The sequence below is a fragment of the Argopecten irradians genome, chromosome 12 (genome assembly GCF_041381155.1).
Source record: "Argopecten irradians isolate NY chromosome 12, Ai_NY, whole genome shotgun sequence".
In the NCBI taxonomy this organism is placed as follows: Eukaryota; Metazoa; Mollusca; class Bivalvia; order Pectinida; family Pectinidae; genus Argopecten; species Argopecten irradians.
Window position 1 is genome coordinate 358,352 of NC_091145.1, and position 27,791 is coordinate 386,142.

At 39.7% G+C, this 27,791-nt stretch overlaps 1 protein-coding gene across 1 annotated transcript; it reads right to left on the reverse strand.

The window, feature by feature from the left end:
* Positions 1-3,930: 3,930 nt before the first annotated feature.
* Positions 3,931-26,092, reverse strand: LOC138336035 (nuclear respiratory factor 1-like). Its single transcript, XM_069285300.1, has 4 exons — positions 25,903-26,092; positions 17,069-17,308; positions 8,823-9,009; positions 3,931-7,501 (listed from the first exon to the last, which is right to left on the reverse strand). The coding sequence occupies exons 1-4, from the start codon at positions 26,032-26,034 to the stop codon at positions 7,281-7,283; spliced, it is 780 nt and encodes a 259-aa protein (XP_069141401.1). The 5' UTR covers positions 26,035-26,092; the 3' UTR covers positions 3,931-7,280.
* Between the last annotated feature and the right edge of the window lie 1,699 nt (positions 26,093-27,791).

Consider the following 27,791-nt stretch of genomic DNA (forward strand, 5'->3'; position numbering starts at 1 on the left):
AATGATAATAACACCGGTTTTATTGGGGAGCCCACTACACCAGAACATCCAATTATAGTAGAACCCCGTATATTATACACGGAGTGATGGAAATATATCCATAGAAATGTATGATAGTAGTTATAGCGAGGATAGTTCTAACAACTGTAAGGAAGGTGTTGACTTATTATACCTGTAATTACAGAATCAGCTTCCAATGCAACAACTAGTAAACTTATAGGAAAAGTATCAACACATATATATTTACACTGTAGTATTATGGACTAAATAACACAACAGATATTGTGGAGTACACATTTCCACATATAGGACATGTGAGCATAGTAACAAGGGGATGAGGGCACATTCATCATTGGCAATGGGTGTACAATCACAGGGCGGAACTGGTCAAGTACCAGTGTACCCTGTGTACGTTCGAACAGTATTGTAAATTATAAGGCGCTATTATCAGTTTACCTGGGACGCAGCGAAGGAGGGGGTTTGATCCCTCTGAGGCCGGTTCCTAATTAAGCGGGTTGCAGCATATAGCGGGAGTGTCCAGCGGAGGAGACACATTGCTGCTGGAATCGGTCTAAGGTTGATCGAAACCTCCGGAGTGCGGGGAGGATGGAGATGAGGAGGGAAGGACCGTAGCCACCACCATGACATATGGACTAGGGAGGAGCCGATATGGAAGCGCCGATTGACACTTGAGATCTAAAATGTATACTGTACAGAACTATGGACTGTTTTTACGTGTTCTGAACGGAAAAGGAACATTATATTTTTTGGTGTGCATTTATTTATCATGGTTCAATGATAAATAAATGATGGTTTTATAATGAAAGTTATCTTTATAACGTATTTACTTTGTACTTTATACATTTGTCTAAGAGTTTTTTTTTTTTGTATGTAAGATTTGTCACGGGATGCAACTTTTTGAAAGAAGGGGGGAGTGTAGCGGGGGACATTAATTTATATGTTTACTGTCTAGGCAAGCTAACCTGTCAAGCTGTTTTGTCCGTAGGTGTATTGCTCTATACTGTGATAGTGTTTGTGTCGTGTATTCAATTCTCGTGAGGTGTCCTAAATGTGTGTCTGTGTTTTCTCTATTTGCCTCTTTTGGCCCCGCCCCTCTGCCCCAAGGGGGTTGACCAGGACCAATATAGATATGATGTTAAAATGCTATCTCAGGCTAATAATTCTAAACAAGTTTGACTCATTTCCTTTGAAAATTGAGCAAAAAATGCTCATAATAAAATTATTAAATGTTTTTTCCCTATATAAACTATAGTAAACTTGACCCCCTCCACAGGGGGACACTTGAGACCCCAGGGTCATATTATTCACAATTTTTGTAAAGGACCTCAAGACCTTTCCATCTATGAAGAGTGTGTGATTCTGTCATTTCCAGAATTTCAGAAGAAGATTTTTGAAGTTATAGCCTATTTGACCAATTTTGACCCCGCCCTTAAGGCCCCTGGGGGTCTGAGTTATGGAAAATTGTTTAATAGGATTCAATGGCCATTTCATACTGATAATTCTGACAATATTTGACTCATTTTCTATTACAAATGATCAAATAATACTCAAAAATGTGTTTTCCCTATATAAATTATAGTAAACTCAACCCCTTCCCCAGGGGGAAACCCCGAGACCCCAGGGTCATATAATTCACAATTTTTGTAAAGGACCTTAGGACCTTTCTATCTATGAAGAGTATTTAATTCCATCACATCTGTGAGTGGAGAAGAAGATTTTTGAAATTTTAGTCGATTTTACCCCTTTTGACCCCTCCCATACATATATGTAGCTCCCTGGGGGTGGGGACCATATAATTCACAATTTTGATTGGCCTTATGCCTTAGAATGTTTGTGCAAAATTTCATTGAAATTGCTTCAGCAGTTTTGGAGAAGAAGTCGAAAATATAAATTGTTTACGGACATACGACGGACGACCCATGACGGTTGATGCACGACGACGGACAAAAGGCGATTAGAAAAGGTCACTTGAGACTTCGTCTCAGGTGACCTAAAAAAAAACAACTGCTGCGGGAAAAAATAATATTCATTTACTTGAAAAACTGTAAATATAAGGAATAGATGTTTATTTTGTTGAGGTTATGAGGGTATAATGATAATGGGGCCTGTGTAAATTTTATGTAACCCGGCTTCCTCAAATATTGTTCATACAATAAAACGTTGCTCAGTTATGTCAAATGTAATAACATTTTGAAATTGTAACCTGATTTATGGGACACCCTGTATTTTTTAAAAGTTTCGTTTTGGACTGCAATAAGTCAAATATTCGTTTATGCATGAGTGACACCTGTGTTCCTGAAAATACAAGAGTCCTAAATTTGTTTACCAAAAGTAATGGCAATGGCAGGGTTCCCTTGCTGCATCCTTTTGTATGCATCTTTTGCAAGAGTTTCAGCATATACCTAAACACTTTCATGTTCCTTTTGACGTGTTTTTATCAACACGATAAAAGCATTTTGAAGGTTGTATACATTTGAAAAACGCCCTCTTAATTCAGGTTTTAAATTCTGTCCACGTTCCAGCTGGTGCTTCAGCTAAGAATATATTCACTTACTGCCCCCTGCTTGTTTGGTACGCGATAAGTTAAGTTCTATCAGGCCCTATTTGTGTTGACGTAGCTACCTTATCTATTGCACTGAGACATCCTCTACATTTCTTGTATCTCCATCGTAAGGAGATACAGAACCAACAACCCCGTGGACATTTATCGCCGACATTAACCCGGTACATTATGTAAGTTGTTGCCCTAAATTATCAAATAAAATCCCTACATTTTCGGTCATGTTGCATTTTTGTTATTCGCCTTTATGCCCATTTTCTTTTTTCCTGCTTCCTGTCCACGCTTGTCATCTTAGTCACAACACCAGAAAAGACCCCATGTTATAAAATATAACTCCAGGTCCTTTTGTAGATGTTTATTCATAGTTCCTGATCGTAAAGTGTTTTATAAAAAGTTTGTCTCATTCTTTCTTTCTCTGTCAATAATTCCCAGATAGTTCCGTGTTATTTGCTAACTCCAGATCCCTCTCTAGTTCCGCCCTGGTCTCTATCTCAATCTCATACTTCAAAACTGATACTCCTATCCCCCGCATCTCTACTTGTCCCAACTTTCAACGATTCCGAGAAGACCCAAGAACCCCTTTATCTTCTTTGGGCCCCTGTTCAGTATTATAAGGCTTGACCAGCCTTTTTGTCATATTACTAGTAGTCTAGACTCTTTACTTAGATAATGGTATCTAATTAACAACTTATGTGTACCGGTCATTAGCTGCGGACATGTAATGAACCCCATCACTTACAATGACCTTCTCTCTAAATGTACTACATTTGTAATGTCTACACCTCCTATGATATGATATATACACTAGTTTTCAATCCCCCTTGTAATTATTTACACATGCATATGACATATTTAAGGCCTTTTTGTATTATTGCTCGTTGTCAGTTTAATGTGATCAGACGGGGTGTGTATCATCGATGATTCAGGCTCTGGGGCACATAAATATACTGTTAACCCAAGAATCCGGGAATCCCTGCTGGTGGAATCCCACTGGAAAATTTTCCAGAGATCCTACAGAATCCCAGTCATATCATGGCGGGATCTTGGTCTTTTCCCGCAAGGGAAAATTCCCGGTGATATCCTAGGGAAATATTCAAGTGGATCCAATCTTTTGCAATACATATGTATTGCATAATCACTCACCACTGTACGTCATATCCTCATATCATCTCTTACTACGATATGACATACATTTCGACTATTTAGGCTTAGACACTAACTTTATTGGAAATGGAGATCACTGGTCTCCCTTTAGAAAGAAAAATGAGGGCCCTGGCAATTTTTGGGGGGTCCAAAATCCAGAAACCCAACTAATTTGAATTTGATTGGTTATTATGTCTCAAAGAATATTGTTCAAACACAAGTTTATTTTAACAAATAGATGAAACAAATGATAATATATTACAGCAAAATCATAACAAGAGGCCCAAGGGCCTTAATGGTCATCTGACTACCTTGGCAATAGCTGTATAGGAAATTAATAAGATATGGTGTCATGGTTAAAAAATAAAAAACCTTGGTCATGACCATGTAAGGATCATTTAATGCAAATTTCAGTCAAACTGCATGGGTAGAACTTCAAGAAGTTCAAAATGTGTTTTCAAGATGGCGGCTTTGGTGGCCATCTTGGTTTTCGGGTCAACCCGACAAATAACAACACTTTGTTGGGACAATGTCAGTATCCTTAAAATTATTCAGACAAGTTCCAACAAAATCGCACTGGTAGAACTTGAGAATGAGTTCAAACTATATTTTCAAGATGGCGGGAGTGGTGTCCATCTTGGATTTCAGATCAACATAAGATATAAAAACACTTGGTCACGACCATGCAAGTATCAACTAAATCACACTGGCAGAATTTGAGAAGTTCAAAATTCAAGATTTTAGAATATTTGACCCCTCTGACCTTGATAGTTGATCAAGGTCATTCATTTCAATAACATTGGTAACCCTTCATCCCAGCATACTACCGGCCAAATATGAGTACTCTGGGCCTTTTGGTTATTGAGAAGAAGTCATTCAAAGATTTTAGCGTATATGTCCCCTGTGACCTTGACAGCAGGTCAAGGTCATTCATTTTCATAACTTTGGTAGCCCTTTTTCCCCCGCATGGTACAGGCTAAATATGAGTACTCTGGGCCTTATGGTTATTGAGAAGAAGTTGTTCAAAGATTTTAGCCTATTTGACCCCTGTGACCTTGACAGCAGGTCAAGGTCATTCATTTTCATAACTTTGGTACCCTTCATCCCCGCATGCTACAGACCAAATATGAAGTTGTTCAAAGAAATTTAGCCTATTTGGCCCCTGTGACCTTGAAAGTAGGTCAAGGTCATTTATTTTCACAACTTTGGTAGCCCTTAATCCCAGTATGATACAGGCCAAATATGAGTACCCTGGGCCTAATGGTTATTGAGAAAAAGTCGTTCAAAGATTTCAGCCTATTTGACCCATGTGACCTTGAAAGTAGGTCAAGGTCTTTTATTTTCACAACTTTGATAGCTCTTCATCCCAGCATGCTACAGGCCAAATATGAGTACTCTGGGCCTTATGGTTATTGAGAAGAAGTTGTTCAAAGATTTCAGCCTATTTGACCCCTGTGATCTTGAAAGTAGGTCAAGGTCATTAATTTTCACAACTTTGGTAGCCCTTCATCCCAGCATGCTACATGCCAAATTCGAGTACTCTGGGCCTTTTGGTTATTGAGAAGAAGTCGTTTTAATGAAAAGATTACGCATGGCGGACGCCGACGGACGGTATATACACAGGCAAAATCCCAGTGGCCCTCAGTCTTACATTAGTGTTGATGGCTGCAAGTATTATCACATAGTGAATAATTTGTGAGCCCCGGTGATCCAGGGGTTACTATCACTTACGGTATTAAAGTGATAGTGGCCCTGGAATATCAAGGATGATGTTGTGTGCTTCTCTGATCATTGGGTCATTGGGATATCATTATAAAATGCAAAAGTTCAACTATGGCATTGTACCAGACAACGCAGCACTGGGGAGGCCCTTCTTAAATGATACTAACTGATAATCGAGCTTTAAGTCTATCACCCGACCACCATAGGACATATTAGCCATACTTGTAGAAAAAATGTGTGGAATATGTTTTTAGCAAGTCAGTCCAGTAATGTTTCCATATCGCTTCACATGACAATATTTGCCTGGAAAAATAAAGTTTGTCTAGTTCTGAAATCACTTTTGTTTAGTGTTGAATTTCTGCCAGTGTAGTATATTATTTAGACCCCTTGGTAGAATGACCCTGGGGTCAAAATAACATTATAGTGAAATGAAACCTTACCCCCTATTAAAAGTGAGAACAACACTTGAATACATGCTTTTTTCTCATTTATGATAAACTCCTTATTGGGATTAAGTTAAGACCTATGGCTAGCAGTGTAAGGCATATTTTTCAAGGGAAGAGAGAGAGGGGGGGGGGAGAGGGTGTCAAAATACCATGGCCATGGTGAAATGCCCCCTCCCCTCCCCCACACCAATAATTTCTTTTCAATTGACATGTAACTGCCTTAATATACACTAAAAATCATTTATTATGATTTATGTATATAAACCAACATGCTGTACACTGTTTTTCATTTTCAGCAAAAAACAATATGCCGTATACCTGATCATTTTCATTTGATGTTTTACAATAATTTAGAAAGAAATCAAGGCAAAATGCATACGGCATGAATTCATATGTGATAATACAAGTCATTTAATATGAAAACAAAAATACAGTGAAAAGGTATCTAATAGTGAAAATTTTTGCAAAAACCTTCCGGCCTGTTGTCCATCCACTGTTTCACTAGTAACAATATGCAGTGTACGGGTAATAAAAATTACAAGTGAAAATGTTGTCTACAATTTCATTTCACATCTTTACAGTGGTACCGTATTCACCGTTATTAGCGTCCCGGGTGCTTAAATAATTGTAACAAAGGGCAAGGCTGGGGGGTTCACAGTAAATATGCCTTTTGTCATTTTATCATGTCCTTGTTCACCTGTAAAAGACTCACAAGTTCATGTTATATGGGATACAATGCTGATATTAGGGGCATCACATGTTGTAAAACATTGTGAACTCCAAGAAATGGGGCGTTTATACAAATTCAAATCCTCTCTCGAAAAGGGGAGGGAGCACTTTTACGAGATGGGCACTAATTACGGCGAATACGGTATTAGTAATTGTAAAGTGATTTCTGTAGGTATATTTCCATCCAAACATACAAGGCATAAAACTAAGGATTTTCACAGCCTTATTTAGCAAACCTTATGGTCTATAATATAATAACAAAGAAAACATAACATGTCAAAATCGTTCCCTTAACTTCTGCTATTCCATGGTGATGGTGGATTGTCACAGACTGTCCTGGATTGGTGGTTCGCGTTAATTCGGCGCCTCATCCCTGAATGTCTGAAAGGGGCTAAGAAGTTCAAAATGTGCTTTCAATATGTTGGCTGTGGCGATTTTGGATCAACTCAAAAAATAACAACAGTTGGTGGGGACCATATCAGGATCATTTCTGGCAAGTTACTGCTTAGTCCCACAGTTTAAAATATGAAATGTTTACACACAGAGAATGACGTACGACGATGTTGGCTAGTGGTCAATCTGACAATTCGGGTCAGATGGCCTTTTATAACACAAATTATAAATATTGCTAGAAATAATATTTACACTGACAAGTGCTGTCAAGACTGTGCATCTTTATCATCTTTGTCTATGGAGCTTGACATAACAGAAACACATTCATCTGTAATTGTGTCTTGCGCTACATCTCCTAGAGAATCAGGTTCCTGTTTGGTGATCACCTGAATGCTGCCATGATGTTGTAGCTGTGCAAGGGACGTAACTGCTGAGCCGGCAATCTGTTGATACATGGACACTGGTATGGCTGGTATAGTCATCAAACCTTAGAAGGGAAATAATGCATTGATTTGTTATAAGTATCCTGGAAAAGAATTTCATAATTATCAACAGAACAAAGATGCCAAAGGGCCTTAACGGTCATCTCACAATGTAAGCAAAAGACTTATAGAAATTATTTAGAAATATTGCCAGGGAGGCCATCTTGGATTTAAGAACAACCCTAAAAATAATAACACTTGGTCGGGACCATGTCAGGGTAATTTCAGACAAGTTTCAGTCAAATCACATAGGTAGAACTTGAGAAGAAGTTCAAAATATATTTTCAAGATGGCCGCTATGGCGGATTTCAGATCAACCAAAAAATAACAACACTTGGTTGGGATCATGTCAGGATCAATTCAGGTAAGTTTCAGCCGAACTCCACTGATGGAAATTTAAAATGTGAAAAGTTAACTGACGGCAGACCAGGGACGAAACATCGGGTCAGATGACCTAAAGATGTATAAGAATACAATCATATTGTTTCTTTCTACATTAGATTTATAAAATGTTTTCCGATCAGTTTATTACTCTCAATCAGACAAAAATAACCAAAAGTAAAAAAGGCAAAAATGATGGCTAAGATTAAGCTATAAGCCCAGTAAACAAGAGATCCCAGAGGAATCTTGGCGCCCACAAAAGAATGATCTATGTCTGACAATGGAAAGAGGGATCTTTTACCTGCTTTTCAAACTTTTTCAAACATACTACATATGAAATTTGAGACAGATCGCTTGTGTACTTTCTGAGAAATAGCGGTAACAAACTTCAACGATGAAATCAAAGATGGCAGGCGGTGGCCATCTTGTTGACTGATCAGTCTCAAAAGGCATTATGCACAACTAGGGCCTTAGGGGAACAAACACATGGAATTTGAGAGAGACCCCTTCAGTAATTTCTAAGAAATAGCTGCAGTAACTATCAAAATCCAAGACGGCGACAACTTGTTGACCGATCAGTCCCAAAAGGCAATATGCACAACTAGGGCCACAGGGGAACTTACCGTTGAAATTTGAGAATGATCCCAAGAGTACTTTCTGAGAAATAGCGATAACAAACTTTAACTATCATAATCAAAGATGGCTGCCTGGCGGCCATCTTGTTAACTGATCAGTCCCAATATGCACAACTAGAGTCCCAGGGGAACCTACATATGAAATTTGAGAATGATCCCTCAGTACATTCCAAGAAATAGTGAAAACAAGAATTGTTAACGGACGGACGGACCACGGACGGAAAGCGATTTGAATCCAACATGATGGTGGGTAAAAGACATGAAAACTGTAAAATGATCTGTGCTAGCTTCATGATGTGTTCAGCCTCACCTGATAGATTGCTATCGCCAGTCAGTATGATGTGACCATCGTCAGAAATTGTTGCCATTCCATGTCCCACTGTTTCTACATTCATCTCTACCTGTACAGGCTTGATTGTTTGTATTTCCTGTCTACTGGCCAGCACATCAGCCAGAGTTTGGACGGCTTGTGTAGCTTCTTGTGGAACTTGGGGGTCCTTTATCACAAAAAATATAATGTGAACTTAAAATACTCATTATCACAAATAATAAAGTGTTTACTTGGAAGGCCAGTCATCACGTACAATATATTATTACTTAAAGATGCTCCACCGCCGACAGAGCATAAATGCTAATCATCATTTGAACAATAATTGGTGTTTAATCGTGTATATATATGCCTAACTAACACAAAAAAATAACATAAAATAATTTATTTTGCTTTGGTGCATGCGCAATCATTGCTTCATTCTATATAAGATATAGTGCCACGGAATTTTTTCGGGATGCAATTAATTATTTTTCATATTTTTAACTTGAAGGAAAATTAGAAGCTCAAACTTTTCAATGGTGGTAATGGTGTAAAGTAAGTAACTTTTTTAACTGAAGAAAAATACAAAATCGTCTGCTCCTGTTTTTGATAGTGAAAAAATACCATTTGTCAGCAGTGGAGCATCTTTAAAGGGCCACTACCCTTCAACTTTTTAAAATGGGAATATAAAACGAAATTGATAATTTTGTAGGGTAACCAAAGTTATTAACTTACTGTTAATACTACAATTACCATCACCTTCTTAACATTTTAATTTAATTAACTAGTGGGGCGACACCTGAAGGGAGTGTCGCAGATAAAATGAAGAGACTTGCTAAAGGGAGATAACTCTTGGAAAGCTATTTCATTATGTTAGGAAATTCTATCACAGTTTGAAGTAAATTAAAGTAGATCGGATTAGAAAAATGGACTTGCTATACCATGTATTAAGTGTTTTATACTTGCAAATAGTTCATACATGTACAGAGAATCAATAAGAATTTCTATGTATTGACCCAGGTAATACAGGTGTCTAGGCCGCTAGGTTCTTGATAAAAGGATGTTAGCCTATTTGAATCATATGGCATTGAATAAATGTCAAGGTCATTTATTTTAAAACATAACTTAGTAGCCCTTCATCCTAGCATATCACATACATGTAGTTATCAGATGACATATCAGTTATGTATGGACAGTATCTATGATGTAATAAATATTCAATGACATCACCAATATCAGCCCACATTTTTTAATCCTACTAATTACTGTTGTTCTGCAATATATAAACTGATCCTGATATATAAATAATGACACAATATCAAAGAAGCTGAAATATCATGCATATGACATCACAAGTTTTGAATTTTACCTGGAAAATTTAAATAAGTTAATGCAGACTGTCCCTTCTGTGACGTCATACATTTGTAACGTCGCTATCTGGATCCCGGCAAATGTATTTTTATTTCTCCGTACCCATCTATTACAACACGCTTCTGAAATCGACATTCAAGCAAGTATTTCGTTTAGAACCGTTTCCAGTGTTTAATTGAAGTGTATCGATCTAAAGGTGTGACAATCGGTAAATGGAGTATAGTTTTGAAGATTCATGCAAGGAGTAAAATCCAAGAATCATAGTAGTCGCTAAACAATCAGATGGAATACACATGGATTTACAGGGACCCAAAATGAAAAGTTCAGTAGTAACAAATGAATGAGTGCTATCATTACAATTGTATACCTATCTTTTTGCAGGATAGAAATAAATTTACACAGTATATGGATACCGAAGGAAGTTATTGGTGTTTTGAATGGAAACATTTGAGTTTCGAACTTCAATAGGCACTCTTCGTAAGATACCGGTATACTAATTTTCGTCCGGAAAAACGGACGAAAAAAGTACGGAAATAAAATTGCTGGAAAATATTTTCATTTTAGTTTTTGTTAAAATCTTTACTGTACCTATAATTTGAAAGATGTTATAAACATAAAATAATCCATTTTAATACAGTATCACACAGAGCAAATTATTTGTCTCAGAAAAAACTCATATATTTCCTGATGAATTAGACGCTTTTTGAAAGTATAGAGGTTCAGGCCCTAACTCAATATATACCTGTTACATTGTGATGCTTGCAAACTTTGTTTTGTTATAATTTTCATGAAATATAATAAATGACATCATTTAAGATATGGTATTATTTGAGTTATCTGTTATATTTCAAATAAAATAATAAATACTAGAACAAGAATTCCACGGATGTGGTCAAATAGTGTCTGCCATGCACAGCATCACAAACAAAGAGGACCCAGAGGAGGAGGGCTCTGACTCCGCTCACGCTGGTTTGTATTGCTAAGTAATGTTTTAAAATACAGTTTCATTTGTTTCTTTTCTGAAGGAATTTCGCAATGAATGTTACCTCTAAATTCCCCAATCGGGCCCCGACCCTCCTGCCCCCGGATGGGGTCAGAGCCAAAATGTATATACCAGTTCTGTTCCCCTTCCCCCAAGGATGTTTGTGGTCAAATTTGGTTACAATCCATGCAGAACTCTAGGACAAATAGCGATTTTATAGGATTTACCTCTATTTCCCCTATTGGGCTCCGCCCCTCCTGCGCCGGGGGGTCAGAGCCAAAATTTATACAAGTTCTGTTCTCCTTCCCCAAGGATGTTTGTGGCCAAATTTGGTTACAATCCATACAGAACTCTAGGACAAGTAGCGATTTATAGGATTTACCTCTATTTCCCCTATTGGGTCCCGCCCCTCCTGCCCCCGGGGGGTCAGAGCCAAAATTTATACAAGTTTTGTTCTCCTTCCCCCATGGATGTTTGTGGCCAAATTTGGTTACAATCCATGCAGAACTCTAGGACAAGTAGCGATTTATAGGATTTACCTCTATTTCCCCTATTGGGCCCACAACACTCCTCCTGCCCCCGGGGGTTCAGAGTCAAAATTTATACAAGTTTTGTTCCCTTTCCCAAGGATGTTTGTGGCCAAATTTGGTTACAATCCATGCAGAACTCTATGACAATAGTGATTTAATGGAAATGTTGACGGACAGACGGACGGACGGACGACGGACGCTGCGCCATGACATAAGCTCACCGGCCCTTCGGGCCAGATGAGCTAAAAATAGTTATTTACAGTTGAAGATACTGTTAATAATAAGATGAAGTTATCAAATCCAGTAACTCTTGCAAACATAAATGGATTTTGACCAGTATCGAACCCATATCTTAGGTCTCAATGATATAAAACAAACCATTCTAGAGTCCCGTAACTCTTGCAAATATTGACGTATTTTGACCAGTATCGAACCCATCTAAGATCTCATTGATATAAAGAATATACCAAATTTGGTTGAAATCGGACAATAAATATATTAAGCTATTGAGCGGAAACCATGGACTTATCTGTTTTAATGAATTTAAAGTCCCGTAACTCTTGGAAATATTGACGGATTTCAACCATTATTGAACTCATCTAAGATCTCATTAATATAAAGCAACTTTTTAAAATTTTGTTGAAATTAGACCATGGATTTATCTGTTTTGACGATTTTAAAGTCCCATAACTCTTGCAAATATTGACGGATTTTGGTTATCATCAAACTCATCGGAGGTCTCATTGATATACCAAATTTGGTTGATATCGGACAATAAATAATTAAGTTATCGCACGGAAATTACGTTTACGGACGCCGACCCGACGCCGCTTGCGTTACAGGTGACACATAAAACTAAAAAGAGTAAATGAATCAACATAAAACGTTTGAAAAGTGTTACGGATTCGCCTATCTTTTTAACATTTTCAGGACAAAATTTTAAGGGTATTATAGCAAGGAAATCGGCCATATTTTTGAAAAATAATGCGGTGAGGTTTATTTTTCATTGGCTTTTCTTATTGCAAATAAGCCAATCTTCAAGGAAATTCTAAAAAATCGATTTTTCTTGAGAGAATTTTTCAGGATTTAATTTTAAAATAAAGTTATGAATTCTATATCACTTATTTTAACTGAAGGAATGAACATGTTACAGGCGTATTATTTTATATGTTATGGGATGTTACAGGGAGGAAATATTATTTATTTAAAAATCCTTAAAATCGGTGATATTAAGTCATAAGTACATATCTTTAAGCAACCCTGGAAGAAAAATTAACCCGGTGACATATGATTTTTATGTGTTTTTTGTGATCAGGGTATACCTAAAATCAAAATATAAAACAAGAGGCCCAGAGGGCCTGTATTGCTCAACTGGTTTGTTTTTTTTTGGTTGTTTTGTAATTATCACAAAGACTCTTAAAATTAGAAAAATTAGTAAAATTGACTCCAAAATTTGTTTATTTCGAAACACAACCATCATATAATGATGCTATAGATACCATACAAATATGCTATCCAATACAAAGGTTCAGAGAGGAAGTAATTTATATGAAAATAGTAGGGTCAGCCCTATCATTTGCACAATTTTGAATCCTCACCCTGTAAGGATGCTACCATTGCATTATGGGTGCTATATTTATATATCACATGCTTTGTTGCAGAGAAGAAGTCATTTATATGGAAATAGCCAAATTGACCCCTTTTGACCCCGACCCTCAGGCCCCTGGGGGGTCAGCCCCATCATTTGTACAATTTTGAATCCCCACCCTATAAAGATGCTACAATTGCATTATTGATGCTATTCCATACTTAGTTTCAGAGAAGAAGTTGTTTATATGGAAATAGCCAAATTGACTCCTTTTGACCCCGCCCCTCAGGCCCCCAGGGGGTCAGCCCCATCATTTGTACAATTTTGAATCCCCACCCTATAAGGATTGCTACAATTGCATTATGGATGCTATTCCATGCTTAGTTTCAGAGAAGAAGTCGTTTAAATGGAAATAGCCAAATTGACCCCTTTTGACCCCGCCCCTCAGGCCCCCAGGGGGTCAGCTCTATCATTTGAACAATTTTGAATCATCACCCTATAAGGATGCTACCATTGCATTTTGGGTGCTATCCCATGCTTAGTTTCAGAGAAGCAGTCGTTTAAATGGAAATAGCCAAATTGACCCTTTTTGGCCCCGCCTCTCAGGCCCCTGGGGGGTCAGCCCCATCATTTGTACAATTTTCAGTTAGTAGCCCATAAGGATGCTACCAGTCAAATTTGTTGAAATCTGACCAGCGGTTATGGAGAAGAAGTCGATTGTTGACAGAACGGACGTACGGACGCCGGACGGACGGACGCCGGACGCCGGACGCCACGGTATGGCATAAGCTCACCTTGGTCCTTCGGACCAGGTGAGCTAACAAGAGGCCCATGGGCCTTAACGGTCATCTGACTCATGGCACAAAACAACAAAGTCACAGTATAAAGTATTGGTTAACGATTAATATAAAACAATACAAGGAACTCCTTAGTTGAATATTAAGTTTCTGAAAAAGGTAAATGTCATTTGTTGAACAAACTTGGGTAGCCCTTCATCCAAATATGGTCAAAACCCATTCAAGGATTAATATAAGGAGGAGTCAGATTTTAAAGCCAAATTTCAGCAAAGCTCCCATTTTGGACCTTGGTCATACTATCCCCATGGGTCTTACCTCTGTCCTTTATAAAATATGATTGTCCTTACCTAAAGTTCCCCCTTCTGAATCAATTAAAACCACTATAGACCAATTTTCATTAAGATCGGAGACTGAAACTTTAAAACAGGAAGTGGGCCAGCGGCCATCTTGGAATACCAAAATCTTTAAGAAAATGTTTGCATGTTGTTCGGCATCAATTAAAACCCTATAGACATATTTTCATTGAGATAGGAGACTGAAACCTTAAAACAGGAAGTGGGCCAGCGGCCATCTTGGAATACATACCAAAATCTTTACGAAAATGTTTGCATGTTGTTCGGCATCAATTAAAACCCCTAAAGACCAATTTTCATTGAGATCGGAGACTGAAACCTTAAAACAGGAAGTGGGACAGCGACCATCTTGGAATACCAAAATCTTTACGAAAATGTTTGCATGTTGTTCGGCATCAATTAAAACTCCTATAGACCAATTTTCATTGAGATCGGAGACTGAAACCTTAAAACAGGAAGTGGGCCAGTGGCCATCTTGGAATACCAAAAATCTTTACGAAAATGTTTGCATGTTGTTCGGCATCAATTAAAACCCCTATAGGCCAATTTTCATTGAGATCGGAGACTGAAACCTAAAACAGGAAGTGAGCCAGCTAAAATTAAGAAAATTTGCCCTTTTGGGCCCCACCCCTCAGTTCCTAGGGTTCAGACCAGACTCATTTATATAAAATATAATTGTGTTTCCCCAATGATGCTTCACACCAAATATGGATAAAATTCATCCAAGGATGGAGGAGGAGTAGGATTTTAAAGCTAAAATTAAGAAAATTTCCCCATTTGGGGACCCACCCCTCAGCCCCTAGGGGCCGGACCAGGCTCATTTGTAATATGATTGTCCTTCCCCAATGATGTTTCACAACAAATATGGATGAAATCCATCCAAGGATGAAGAAGGAGAAGGATTTTAAAGCTAAAATTAAGAAAATTTCCCCATTTGGGGCCCCACCTCTCAGCCCCTAGGGGTCGGACCAGGCTCATTTATATCAAAAAATGATTGTACGTCCCCAATGATGTTTCACATCAAATATGGATGAAATCCATCCAAGGATGAAGGAGGAGTAGGATTTTAAAGCTAAAATTAAGAAAATTTGCCCTTTTTGGGGCCCCACCCCTCAGCCCCCAGGGGTTGGACCAGGCTCATTTATATAAAATATGATTGTCCGTCCCAAATAATGTTTCCCACCAAATATGGATGAAATCCATCCAAGGATGAAGGAGAAGTAGGATTTTAAAGCTAAAATTAAGAAAATTTGCCCTTTTGGGGCCCTACCCCTCAGCCCCTAGGGGTCGGACCAATCTCATTTATATAAAATATGATTGTCCATCCCAAATGATGTTTCACACCAAATATGGATGAAATCCATCCAAGGATGAAGGAGGAGTAGGTTTTTAAAGCTAAATTTAAGAAAATTTGCCCTTTGGGGCCCCACCATTCAGCCCCTAGGGGTCGGACCAAGCTCATTTATTTAAAATATGATTGTCCTTCATCAATAATGTTTCACACCAAATATGGATGAAATCCATCCAAGGATGAAGGAGGAGTAGGATTTTAAAGCTTAAAATAAGAAAATTTGCCCTTTTGGGGCCCCACCCCTCAGCCCTTAGGGGTCACACCTATCTCAAATATATAAAATATGATTGTCCGTCCCAAATAATGTTTCCCACCAAATATGGATGAAATCCATCCAAGGATGAAGGAGAAGTAGGATTTTAAAGCTAAAATTAAGAGAATTTGCCCTTTTGGGGCCCTACCCCTCAGCCCCTAGGGGTCGGACCAATCTCATTTATATAAAATATGATTGTCCATCCCAAATGATGTTTCAAACTAAATATGGATGAAATCCATCCAAGGATGAAGGAGGAGTAGGATTTCAAAGCTTAAAATAAGAAAATTTGCCCTTTTGGTGCCCCACCCCTCAGCCCCTAGGGGTCGGACCAAGCTCATTTATATAAAATATGATTGTCCTTCCCTAATGATGCTTCAAACCAAATATGGATGAAATCCATCAAAGGATGAAGGAGGAGTAGGCTTTTGTATAAATAGTCTTACGCAAGACGCACGGTGGACGGCGCACGGCGCACGACGACGGACGAAACACGATGACAATAGGTCATCCTGACCTTCGGTCAGATGACCTAAAAATGAACGAAATCCTTGAGAGGAAACCAGAAGGGACGGTCTACCTTAAATGCTAATTTTCATAACGCAGGTTGTTTTATGTTTCCCGCCGTCGTCCTAATAACCGACATTGGTCGATTATCACTGTGCCAGACGGCAAAACAACGAATTGAATCATCAATGTTAACATAGTATACGCAAGGAATGGGGGATTGAGGGGTGGGGAGGGGGGGCAGGTGCAGGCTTTCATCACAAACAACATATATAGTGTTAAGAGACCCAGAGAGCTTGTATCACTCACCTCGTTTATTTAGTAATTATCACAAGAGGACCATGGGCCTTAACAGTCACATGGGTTCGGATACAGAATGAAACAAAGACATTTAAATACTATATATTGGCCTGAGTGCCGTCAGGTAGGGTAATTTATGTCTGACCTACCAAATTCACAGTGTAACTACAGTGGCCTGAGTGCTGTCAGGTAGAGTAATTTATGTCTGACCTACCGAATTCACAGTGTTAACTACAGTGGCCTGAGTGCCATCAGGTAGGGTAACCACATGATTGGGCCCGGTATCTATCTGTATTATAGAAACAGTGCCGTCGGGGTTGTTGATAGTCTGAAGCATCGTTTGGGAGGGCTCACGCTGATCTTGGTCACCATTGAAGAAATTGAGCAAATCATCCCGGCCATGATGTATGTAACAGTTTTTCACCATTGTCTTCAGGGCTTCTGTCCAAGATACCTAGAGGAGACAAATCCATCCAAGTATTCACAAATCAAAAGGATTAAAAAAAACCAGATCTATTAACACTGGTACTGCCCAGAAAAGCCATTAAAATGTTATTACTTATTCATTACAATCACATTAAAAACAGTGTTTTCATTAAAATTGGCCATTAATTCTTGTGTTCTTTTTTTTTCAAAATTTAGAATTTAGAGAGGTATTAATGGGCATATTTTTCAAAATTTTGTTTTATTTTTTTCCATTATTTCTTTTCTTTGTAGTAGACATGAACAAAATAATGGCCATTATTTGTTTTTTATTTGTTTCATAATAATGGCAATTAAAATTAGTTTAATGTACCATTATGACCATTACTAACTACTGAAGCCCATTACATTCTTTTTCGATAAGCCCTTGGCTTGGGAGGGTATCACATAGCATATTCTCACTGACCAGTGAGAGACGATCTCCATTCAAAGAGGCTTTTTGACCTCGTGAATGTTCAACATCAGCTGGTAAAAATAACCCAGAATGTGCCAGAAACCATCATCTTTCTTTCTGAGCAATGTACAGTGTACCTTGCAGTACTTTTTTGTACTCATAGTTTTAGTTTATTTGACAGGTTACACTTTATTTCGCTCATATTTGTATCCTACGTTACCATAGATTCATCGTAACTCATAACAACTGTCATCAGAGGCTGTGAGTGGTGTTTTACAGAAGTAAGTTAAGTATGCCCGTGTTAGACGTGGTGTAAACACAGAACGGCCATGGCTGACAAGGACGATGTCCTGTCGTAATTTCAGTCGGGACGAAGATATATTGTAAGTAGAAGTCGTCGAGTAGTTCCGACAGAGCTTCTGAGTCTGAGTATGACTGCTGTCTAACATTACACTTTAAAAAGAGCCCAAAGAAAGGCAGAGGCAGGGGTCGAGGTAAGGCTAGGGGTCATGTAACAAAGAGATATGTCACTAAAGTAATAGTGGAGTTAATGTCGCTGACAGGCCTTACCATACCATACTACACCAGGGTCGAGGTAAGGCTAGGGGTCATGTAACAAAGAGATATGTCACTAAAGTAATAGTGGAGTTAATGTCGCTGACAGTCCTTACCATACCATACTACACCGGGGTCGAGGTAAGGCTAGGGGTCATGTAACAAAGAGATATGTCACTAAAGTAATAGTGGAGTTAATGTCGCTGACAGTCCTTACCATACCATACTACACCAGGGTCGAGGTAAGGCTAGGGGTCATGTAACAAAGAGGTATGTCACTATAGCAATAGTGGAGTTAATGTCGCTGACAGTCCTTACCATACCATACTACACCAGGGTCGAGGTAAGGCTAGGGGTCATGTAACAAAGAGATATGTCACTATATAGTAATAGTGGAGTTAATGTCACTGACAGTCCTTACCATACCATACTACACCGGGGTCGAGGTAAGGCTAGGGGTCATGTAACAAAGAGATATGTCACTTTATAGTAATAGTGGAGTTAATGTCACTGACAGTCCTTACCATACCATACTACACCAGGGTCGAGGTAAGGCTAGGGGTCATGTAACAAAGAGATATGTCACTATATAGTAATAGTGGAGTTAATGTCGCTGACAGTCCTTACCATACCATACTACACCGGGGTCGAGGTAAGGCTAGGGGTCATGTAACAAAGAGATATGTCACTATAGTAATAGTGGAGTTAATGTCGCTGACAGTCCTTACCATACCATACTACATCGGGTCGAGGTAAGGCTCCGGGTCATGTAACAAAGAGATATGTCACTATAGTAATAGTGGAGTTAATGTCGCTGACAGTCCTTACCATACCATTACTACACCGGGGTCGAGGTAAGGCTAGGGGTCATGTAACAAAGAGATATGTCACTATATAGTAATAGTGGAGTTAATGTCGCTGACAGTCCTTACCATACCATACTACACAGGGGTCGAGGTAAGGCTAGGGGTCGTGTAACAAAGAGATATGTCACTATATAGTAATAGTGGAGTTAATGTCACTGATAGTCCTTACCATACCATACTACACTGAGGTCAAGGTAAGGCTAGGGGTCGTGTAACAAAGAGATATGTCACTATATAGTAATAGTGGAGTTTATGTCGCTGACAGTCCTTACCATACCATTACTACACCGGGGTCGAGGTAAGGCTAGGGGTCATGTAACAAAGAGATATGTCACTATATAGTAATAGTGGAGTTAATGTCGCTGACAGTCCTTACCATACCATACTACACCGGGGTCGAGGTAAGGCTAGGGGTCATGTAACAAAGAGATATGTCACTATATAGTAATAGTGGAGTTAATGTCACTGATAGTCCTTACCATACCATACTACACCGAGGTCAAGGTAAGGCTAGGGGTCGTGTAACAAAGAGATATGTCACTATATAGTAATAGTGGAGTTTATGTCGCTGACAGTCCTTACCATACCATTACTACACCGGGGTCGAGGTAAGGCTAGGGGTCATGTAACAAAGAAATATGTCACTATAGTAATAGTGGAGTTAATGTCGCTGACAGTCCTTACCATACCATACTACACCGGGGTCGAGGTAAGGCTAGGGGTCATGTAACAAAGAGATATGTCACTATATAGTAATAGTGGAGTTAATGTCGCTGACAGTCCTTACCATACCATACTACACCGGGGTCGAGGTAAGGCTAGGGGTCATGTAACAAAGAGATATGTCACTATATAGTAATAGTGGAGTTAATGTCACTGACAGTCCTTACCATACCATACTACACCGGAGTCGAGGTAAGGCTAGGGGTCGTGTAACAAAGAGATATGTCACTATATAGTAATAGTGGAGTTTATGTCGCTGACAGTCCTTACCATACCATTACTACACCGGGGTCGAGGTAAGGCTAGGGGTCATGTAACAAAGTGATATGTCACTATAGTAATAGTGGAGTTAATGTCGCTGACAGTCCTTACCATACCATACTACACCGGGGTCGAGGTAAGGCTAGGGGTCATGTAACAAAGAGATATGTCACTATATAGTAATAGTGGAGTTAATGTCACTGACAGTCCTTACCATTCCATACTACACCGGGGTCGAGGTAAGGCTAGGGGTCATGTAACAAAGAGATATGTCACTATATAGTAATAGTGGAGTTAATGTCACTGATAGTCCTTACCATACCATACTACACCGGGGTCGAGGTAAGACTAGGGGTCATGTAACAAAGAGATATGTCACTATATAGTAATAGTGGAGTTAATGTCACTGATAGTCCTTACCATACCATACTACACCGGGGTCGAGGTAAGGCTAGGGGTCATGTAACAAAGAGATATGTCACTATAGTAATAGTGGAGTTAATGTCACTGATAGTCCTTACCATACCATACTACACCAGGGTCGAGGTAAGGCTAGGGGTCATGTAACAAAGAGATATGTCACTATATAGTAATAGTGGAGTTAATGTCACTGATAGTCCTTACCATACCATACTACACCAGGGTCGAGGTAAGGCTAGGGGTCATGTAACAAAGAGATATGTCACTATATAGTAATAGTGGAGTTAATGTCACTGATAGTCCTTACCATACCATACTACACCGGGGTCGAGGTAAGGCTAGGGGTCGTGTAACAAAGAGATATGTCACTATATAGTAATAGTGGAGTTAATGTCACTGATAGTCCTTACCATACCATACTACACCGGGGTCGAGGTAAGGCTAGGGGTCGTGTAACAAAGAGATATGTCACTATATAGTAATAGTGGAGTTTATGTCGCTGACAGTCCTTACCATACCATTACTACACCGGGGTCGAGGTAAGGCTAGGGGTCATGTAACAAAGAGATATGTCACTTTATAGTAATAGTGGAGTTAATGTCACTGACAGTCCTTACCATACCATACTACACCGGAGTCGAGGTAAGGCTAGGGGTCGTGTAACAAAGAGATATGTCACTTTATAGTAATAGTGGAGTTAATGTCACTGACAGTCCTTACCATACCATACTACACCGGAGTCGAGGTAAGGCTAGGGGTCATGTAACAAAGAGATATGTCACTATAGTAATAGTGGAGTTAATGTCGCTGACAGTCCTTACCATACCATACTACACCGGGGTCGAGGTAAGGCTAGGGGTCATGTAACAAAGAGATATGTCACTATAGTAATAGTGGAGTTAATGTCGCTGACAGTCCTTACCATACCATACTACACCGGGTTGAGGTAAGGCTCCGGGTCATGTAACAAAGAGATATGTCACTATAGTAATAGTGGAGTTAATGTCGCTGACAGTCCTTACCATACCATACTGCACCGGGGTCGAGGTAAGGCTAGGGGTCGTGTAACAAAGTGATATGTGACTATAGTAATAGTGGAGTTAATGTCGCTGACAGTCCTTACCATACCATACTACACCGAGGTCAAGGTAAGGCTAGGGGTCATGTAACAAAGAGATATGTCACTATAGTAATAGTGGAGTTAATGTCGCTGACAGTCCTTACCATACCATATATACTACACCTGGGTCGAGGTAAGGCTAGGGGTCATGTAACAAAGAGATATGTCACTATATAGTAATAGTGGAGTTAATGTCACTGACAGTCCTTACCATACCATACTACACCGGGGTCGAGGTAAGGCTAGGGGTCATGTAACAAAGAGATATGTCACTATATAGTAATAGTGGAGTTAATGTCGCTGACAGTCCTTACCATACCATACTACACCGGGGTCGAGGTAAGGCTAGGGGTCATGTAACAAAGAGATATGTCACTATATAGTAATAGTGGAGTTAATGTCGCTGACAGTCCTTACCATACCATACTACACCTGGGTCGAGGTAAGGCTAGGGGTCATGTAACAAAGAGATATGTCACTATAGTAATAGTGGAGTTAATGTCGCTGACAGGCCTTACCATACCATACTACACCGGGGTCGAGGTAAGGCTCCGGGTCATGTAACAAAGAGGTATGTCACTATAGTAATAGTGGAGTTAATGTCACTGACAGTCCTTACCATACCATACTACACCGGGGTCGAGGTAAGGCTAGGGGTCGTGTAACAAAGAGATATGTCACTATAGAGTAATAGTGGAGTTAATGTCGCTGATAGTCCTTACCATACCATACTACACCGGGGTCGAGGTAAGGCTAGGGGTCATGTAACAAAGAGATATGTCACTATATAGTAATAGTGGAGTTAATGTCGCTGACAGTCCTTACCATACCATACTACACCGGAGTCGAGGTAAGGCTAGGGGTTATGTAACAAAGAGATATGTCCCTATATAGTAATAGTGGAGTTAACGTCGCTGACAGTCCTTACCATACCATACTACAGCGGGTTCGAGGTAAGGCTAGGGGTCATGTAACAAAGAGATATGTCACTATATAGTAATAGTGGAGTTAATGTCACTGACATTCCTTACCATACCATACTACACAGGGGTCAAGGTAAGGCTAGGGGTCGTGTAACAAAGAGATATGTCACTGTAGTAATAGTGGAGTTAATGTCACTGACAGTCCTTACCATACCATACTACACAGGAGTCGAGGTAAGGCTAGGGGTCGTGTAACAAAGAGATATGTCACTATAGTAATAGTGGAGTTAATGTTGCTGACAGTCCTTACCATACCATACTACACCGGGGTCGAGGTAAGGCTAGGGGTCATGTAACAAAGAGATATGTCACTATAGTAATAGTGGAGTTAATGTCACTGACAGTCCTTACCATACCATACTACACCTGGGTCGAGGTAAGGCTAGGGGTCGTGTAACAAAGAGATATGTCACTATAGTAATAGTGGAGTTAATGTCACTGATAGTCCTTACCATACCATACTACACCGGGGTCGAGGTAAGGCTAGGGGTCGTATAACAAAGAGATATGTCACTATATAGTAATAGTGGAGTTAATGTCACTGATAGTCCTTACCATACCATACTACACCGGGGTCGAGGTAAGGCTAAGGGTCGTATAACAAAGAGATAAGTCACTATATAGTAATAGTGGAGTTAATGTCACTGATAGTCCTTACCATACCATACTACACCGAGGTCAAGGTAAGGCTAGGGGTCGTGTAACAAAGAGATATGTCACTATATAGTAATAGTGGAGTTAATGTCACTGATAGTCCTTACCATACCATACTACACCGAGGTCAAGGTAAGGCTAGGGGTCGTGTAACAAAGAGATATGTCACTATATAGTAATAGTGGAGTTTATGTCGCTGACAGTCCTTACCATACCATTACTACACCGGGGTCGAGGTAAGGCTAGGGGTCATGTAACAAAGAGATATGTCACTATATAGTAATAGTGGAGTTAATGTCGCTGACAGTCCTTACCATACCATACTACACTGGAGTCGAGGTAAGGCTAGGGGTCATGTAACAAAGAAATATGTCACTATAGTAATAGTGGAGTTAATGTCGCTGACAGTCCTTACCATACCATACTACACCGGGGTCGAGGTAAGGCTAGGGGTCGTGTAACAAAGAGATATGTCACTATAGAGTAATAGTGGAGTTAATGTCGCTGACAGGCCTTACCATACCATACTACACCGGGGTCGAGGTAAGGCTAGGGGTCATGTAACAAAAAGATATGTCACTATATAGTAATAGTGGAGTTAATGTCGCTGACAGTCCTTACCATACCATACTACACCGGGGTCGAGGTAAGGCTAGGGGTCATGTAACAAAGAGATATGTCACTATATAGTAATAGTGGAGTTAATGTCGCTGACAGTCCTTACCATACCATACTACACCGGGGTCGAGGTAAGGTTAGGGGTCATGTAACAAAGAGATATGTCACTATAGTAATAGTGGAGTTAATGTCGCTGACAGTCCTTACCATACCATACTACACCGGGGTCGAGGTAAGGCTAGGGGTCATGTAACAAAGAGATATGTCACTATATAGTAATAGTGGAGTTAATGTCGCTGACAGTCCTTACCATACCATACTACACCAGGGTCGAGGTAAGGCTAGGGGTCATGTAAGAAAGAGATATGTCACTATAGTAATAGTGGAGTTAATGTCGCTGATAGTCCTTACCATACCATACTACACCGGGGTCGAGGTAAGGCTAGGGGTCGTGTAACAAAGAGATATGTCACTATAGTAATAGTGGAGTTCATGTCGCTGATAGTCCTTACCATACCATACTACACCGGGGTCGAGGTAAGGCTAGGGGTCATGTAACAAAGAGATATGTCACTATAGTAATAGTGGAGTTAATGTCACTGACAGTCCTTACCATACCATACTACACCGGGGTCAAAGTAAGGCTAGGGGTCATGTAACAAAGAGATATGTCACTATAGTAATAGTGGAGTTAATGTCGCTGACAGTCCTTACCATACCATACTACACAGGGGTCGAGGTAAGGCTAGGGGTCGTGTAACAAAGAGATATGTCACTATAGTAATAGTGGAGTTAATGTCGCTGACAGTCCTTACCATACCATACTACACCGGGGTCGAGGTAAGGCTAGGGGTCATGTAACAAAGAGATATGTCACTATAGTAATAGTGGAGTTAATGTCGCTGACAGTCCTTACCATACCATACTACACCGGGGTCGAGGTAAGGCTAGGGGTCATGTAACAAAAAGATATGTCACTATAGTAATAGTGGAGTTAATGTCGCTGACAGTCCTTACCATACCATACTACACCGGGGTCGAGGTAAGGTTAGGGGTCATGTAACAAAGAGATATGTCACTATAGTAATAGTGGAGTTAATGTCGCTGACAGTCCTTACCATACCATACTACACTGGGGTCGAGGTTAGGCTAGGGATCATGTAACAAAGAGATATGTCACTATAGTCATAGTGGAGTTAATGTCACTGACAGTCCTTACCATACCATACTACACCGGGGTCGCGGTAAGGCTAGAGGTCATGTAACAAAGAGATATGTCACTATAGTAATAGTGGAGTTAATGTCACTGACAGTCCTTACCATACCATACTACACCAGGGTCGAGGTAAGGCTAGGGGTCATGTAACAAAGAGATATGTCACTATAGTAATAGTGGAGTTAATGTTGCTGACAGTCCTTACCATACCATATACTACACCGGGGTAGAGGTAAGGCTAGGGGTCATGTAACAAAGAGATATGTCACTATATAGTAATAATGTCGCTAACAGTCCTTAACTCCGACAGCAGCTTGGTTTGGGAATGCTTGAAATTGCTAAATTCCCTTAATTCAATTATGTGGTCGGTATGGTTACCAATAAACGAGACAGCACCGCTGCTCGTACAAATGCTGTTCCAAGTGCATTAAAATGTAGACTGTATCTTGGTTTCATTGTCTGATCATAATATATTATGTACTCATTACACGGCGCTATAGATATATAAATATAATGATATTTAGCAGCACATCATTTTCAGCTCTCACTTGTAACATTAAAACCTATGCGTTGCAGGTATTGTGAAAATTTTTAATTTAGTAATTTTTGACTGTGAATTAAAAAGTAAAAGCTCTTGTTAATTTGTTAGTATGAAAATTACGGCACATATATAACCTTTATTGACATTTTAATGTGTCCTTACTGGAGCACACCTGCGCTCTTTTTATCATACAAGTTAGATGTAGTTATATTACCTTTTTTTTTTCCTCCATAGACCGGACATCACTGCGAACATTTGCCCAGGGTATATCTTTAGGCCACCAGGCAGGTATACACTCCATCTTACCCCAGCCTGGCTTACTACGACCTGTCGAGTACTTCAGCATCTCAGGTATAAATGTTCGCAGCTGAGCCTAAAAAGCACAGAGAATAAAATACAAGAGCCGAATGGGCCAGAATTGCTCACCTGCTGCATTAAGATAAAAGAGACATGACCCAGGTAATATAGGTTCTTTAGGCCTCTTGGTTATGAAAATGGGAGGGCTGAAGTTGGTTGCGAGTTCCTAGTTCCTAGTTCCGTTTAATAAACGGAACTAGGAACCAGACCCGAGTTCCGTTTAACTTAAACGGAACTAGGAACCAGACCCGAGTTCCGTTTAACTTAAACGGAACTAGGAACCAGACCCGAGTTCCGTTTAAGCTTATACGGAACTAGGAACCAGACCCGAGTTCCGTTTAACAAAAGTACTGGCCAACGAGCCGAGTTCCGTTTATTAGGATTTCTACCTCTAATTGAATGTTCAATTACATATTATATATGGGAATCGAACTCTGAGCTTTCAGCAGCGATACGACACAGAATTAATCTCCTTAACACAAGTTTCCTTAAACGGATCTGACACATAGACTCCAGTTCCGTTTAACTTAAACGGAACTAGGAACCAGACCCGAGTTCCGTTTAAGCTTACACGGAACTAGGAACCAGACCCGAGTTCCGTTTAACAAAAGTACTGGCCAACGAGCCGAGTTCCGTTTATTAGGATTTCTACCTCTAATTGAATGTTCAATTACATATTATATATCGGAATCGAACTCTGAGCTTTCAGCAGCGATACGACACAGAATTAATCTCTATAACACAGATTTTCTTAAACGGATCTGACACCTAGACCTCAGTTCCGTTTAACTTAAACGGAACCAGGAACCAGACCCGAGTTCCGTTTAACAAAAGTACTGGCCAACGAGCCGAGTTCCGTTTATTAGGATTTCTACCTCTAATTGAATGTTCAATTACATATTATATATCGGAATCGAACTCTGAGCTTTCAGCAGCGATACGACACAGAATTAATCTCTATAACACAGATTTCCTTAAACGGATCTGACACCTAGACCTCAGTTCCGTTTAACTTAAACGGAACCAGGAACCAGACCCGAGTTCCGTTTAAGCTTATACGGAACTAGGAACCAGACCCGAGTTCCGTTTAACATACATACTGGCCAACGAGCGGAGTTCCGTTTATTAGGATTCCTATCTCTAACTGCATGTTCAATTACCTATTATATACAGGAATCGAACTTAGAGCTTCCATGAATAATACAGCACATAAATTATCTCCTTAACACAAGTTTCCTTAAACGGATCTGACACCTAGACTCCAGTTCCGTTTAACTTAAACGGAACTAGGAACCAGACCCGAGTTCCGTTTAAGCTTATACGGAACTAGGAACCAGACCCGAGTTCCGTTTAACAAAAGTACTGGCCAACGAGCCGAGTTCCGTTTATTAGGATTCCCATATCTAACTGCATGTTCAATTGCCTATTATATACAGGAATCGAACTTAGAGCTTCTATGAATACTACAGCACAGAATAAATCTCCTTAACACAAGTTTCCTTAAACGGATCTGACACCTAGACTCCAGTTCCGTTTAACTTAAACGGAACTAGGAACCAGACCCTAGCTCCGTTTAACACAAATACTGGTCAACCAGCCGGATTCCGTTTATTAAAATTTCTACCTGTAATAAGATGTTTAATTACCATTATAATTCTGAAATCGAACGTAAAGCTTCCATGAATAATACAACACTTAATTATTCTATATAACAGAATTTCTCCAGCGGGTTTGACACCTAGACCC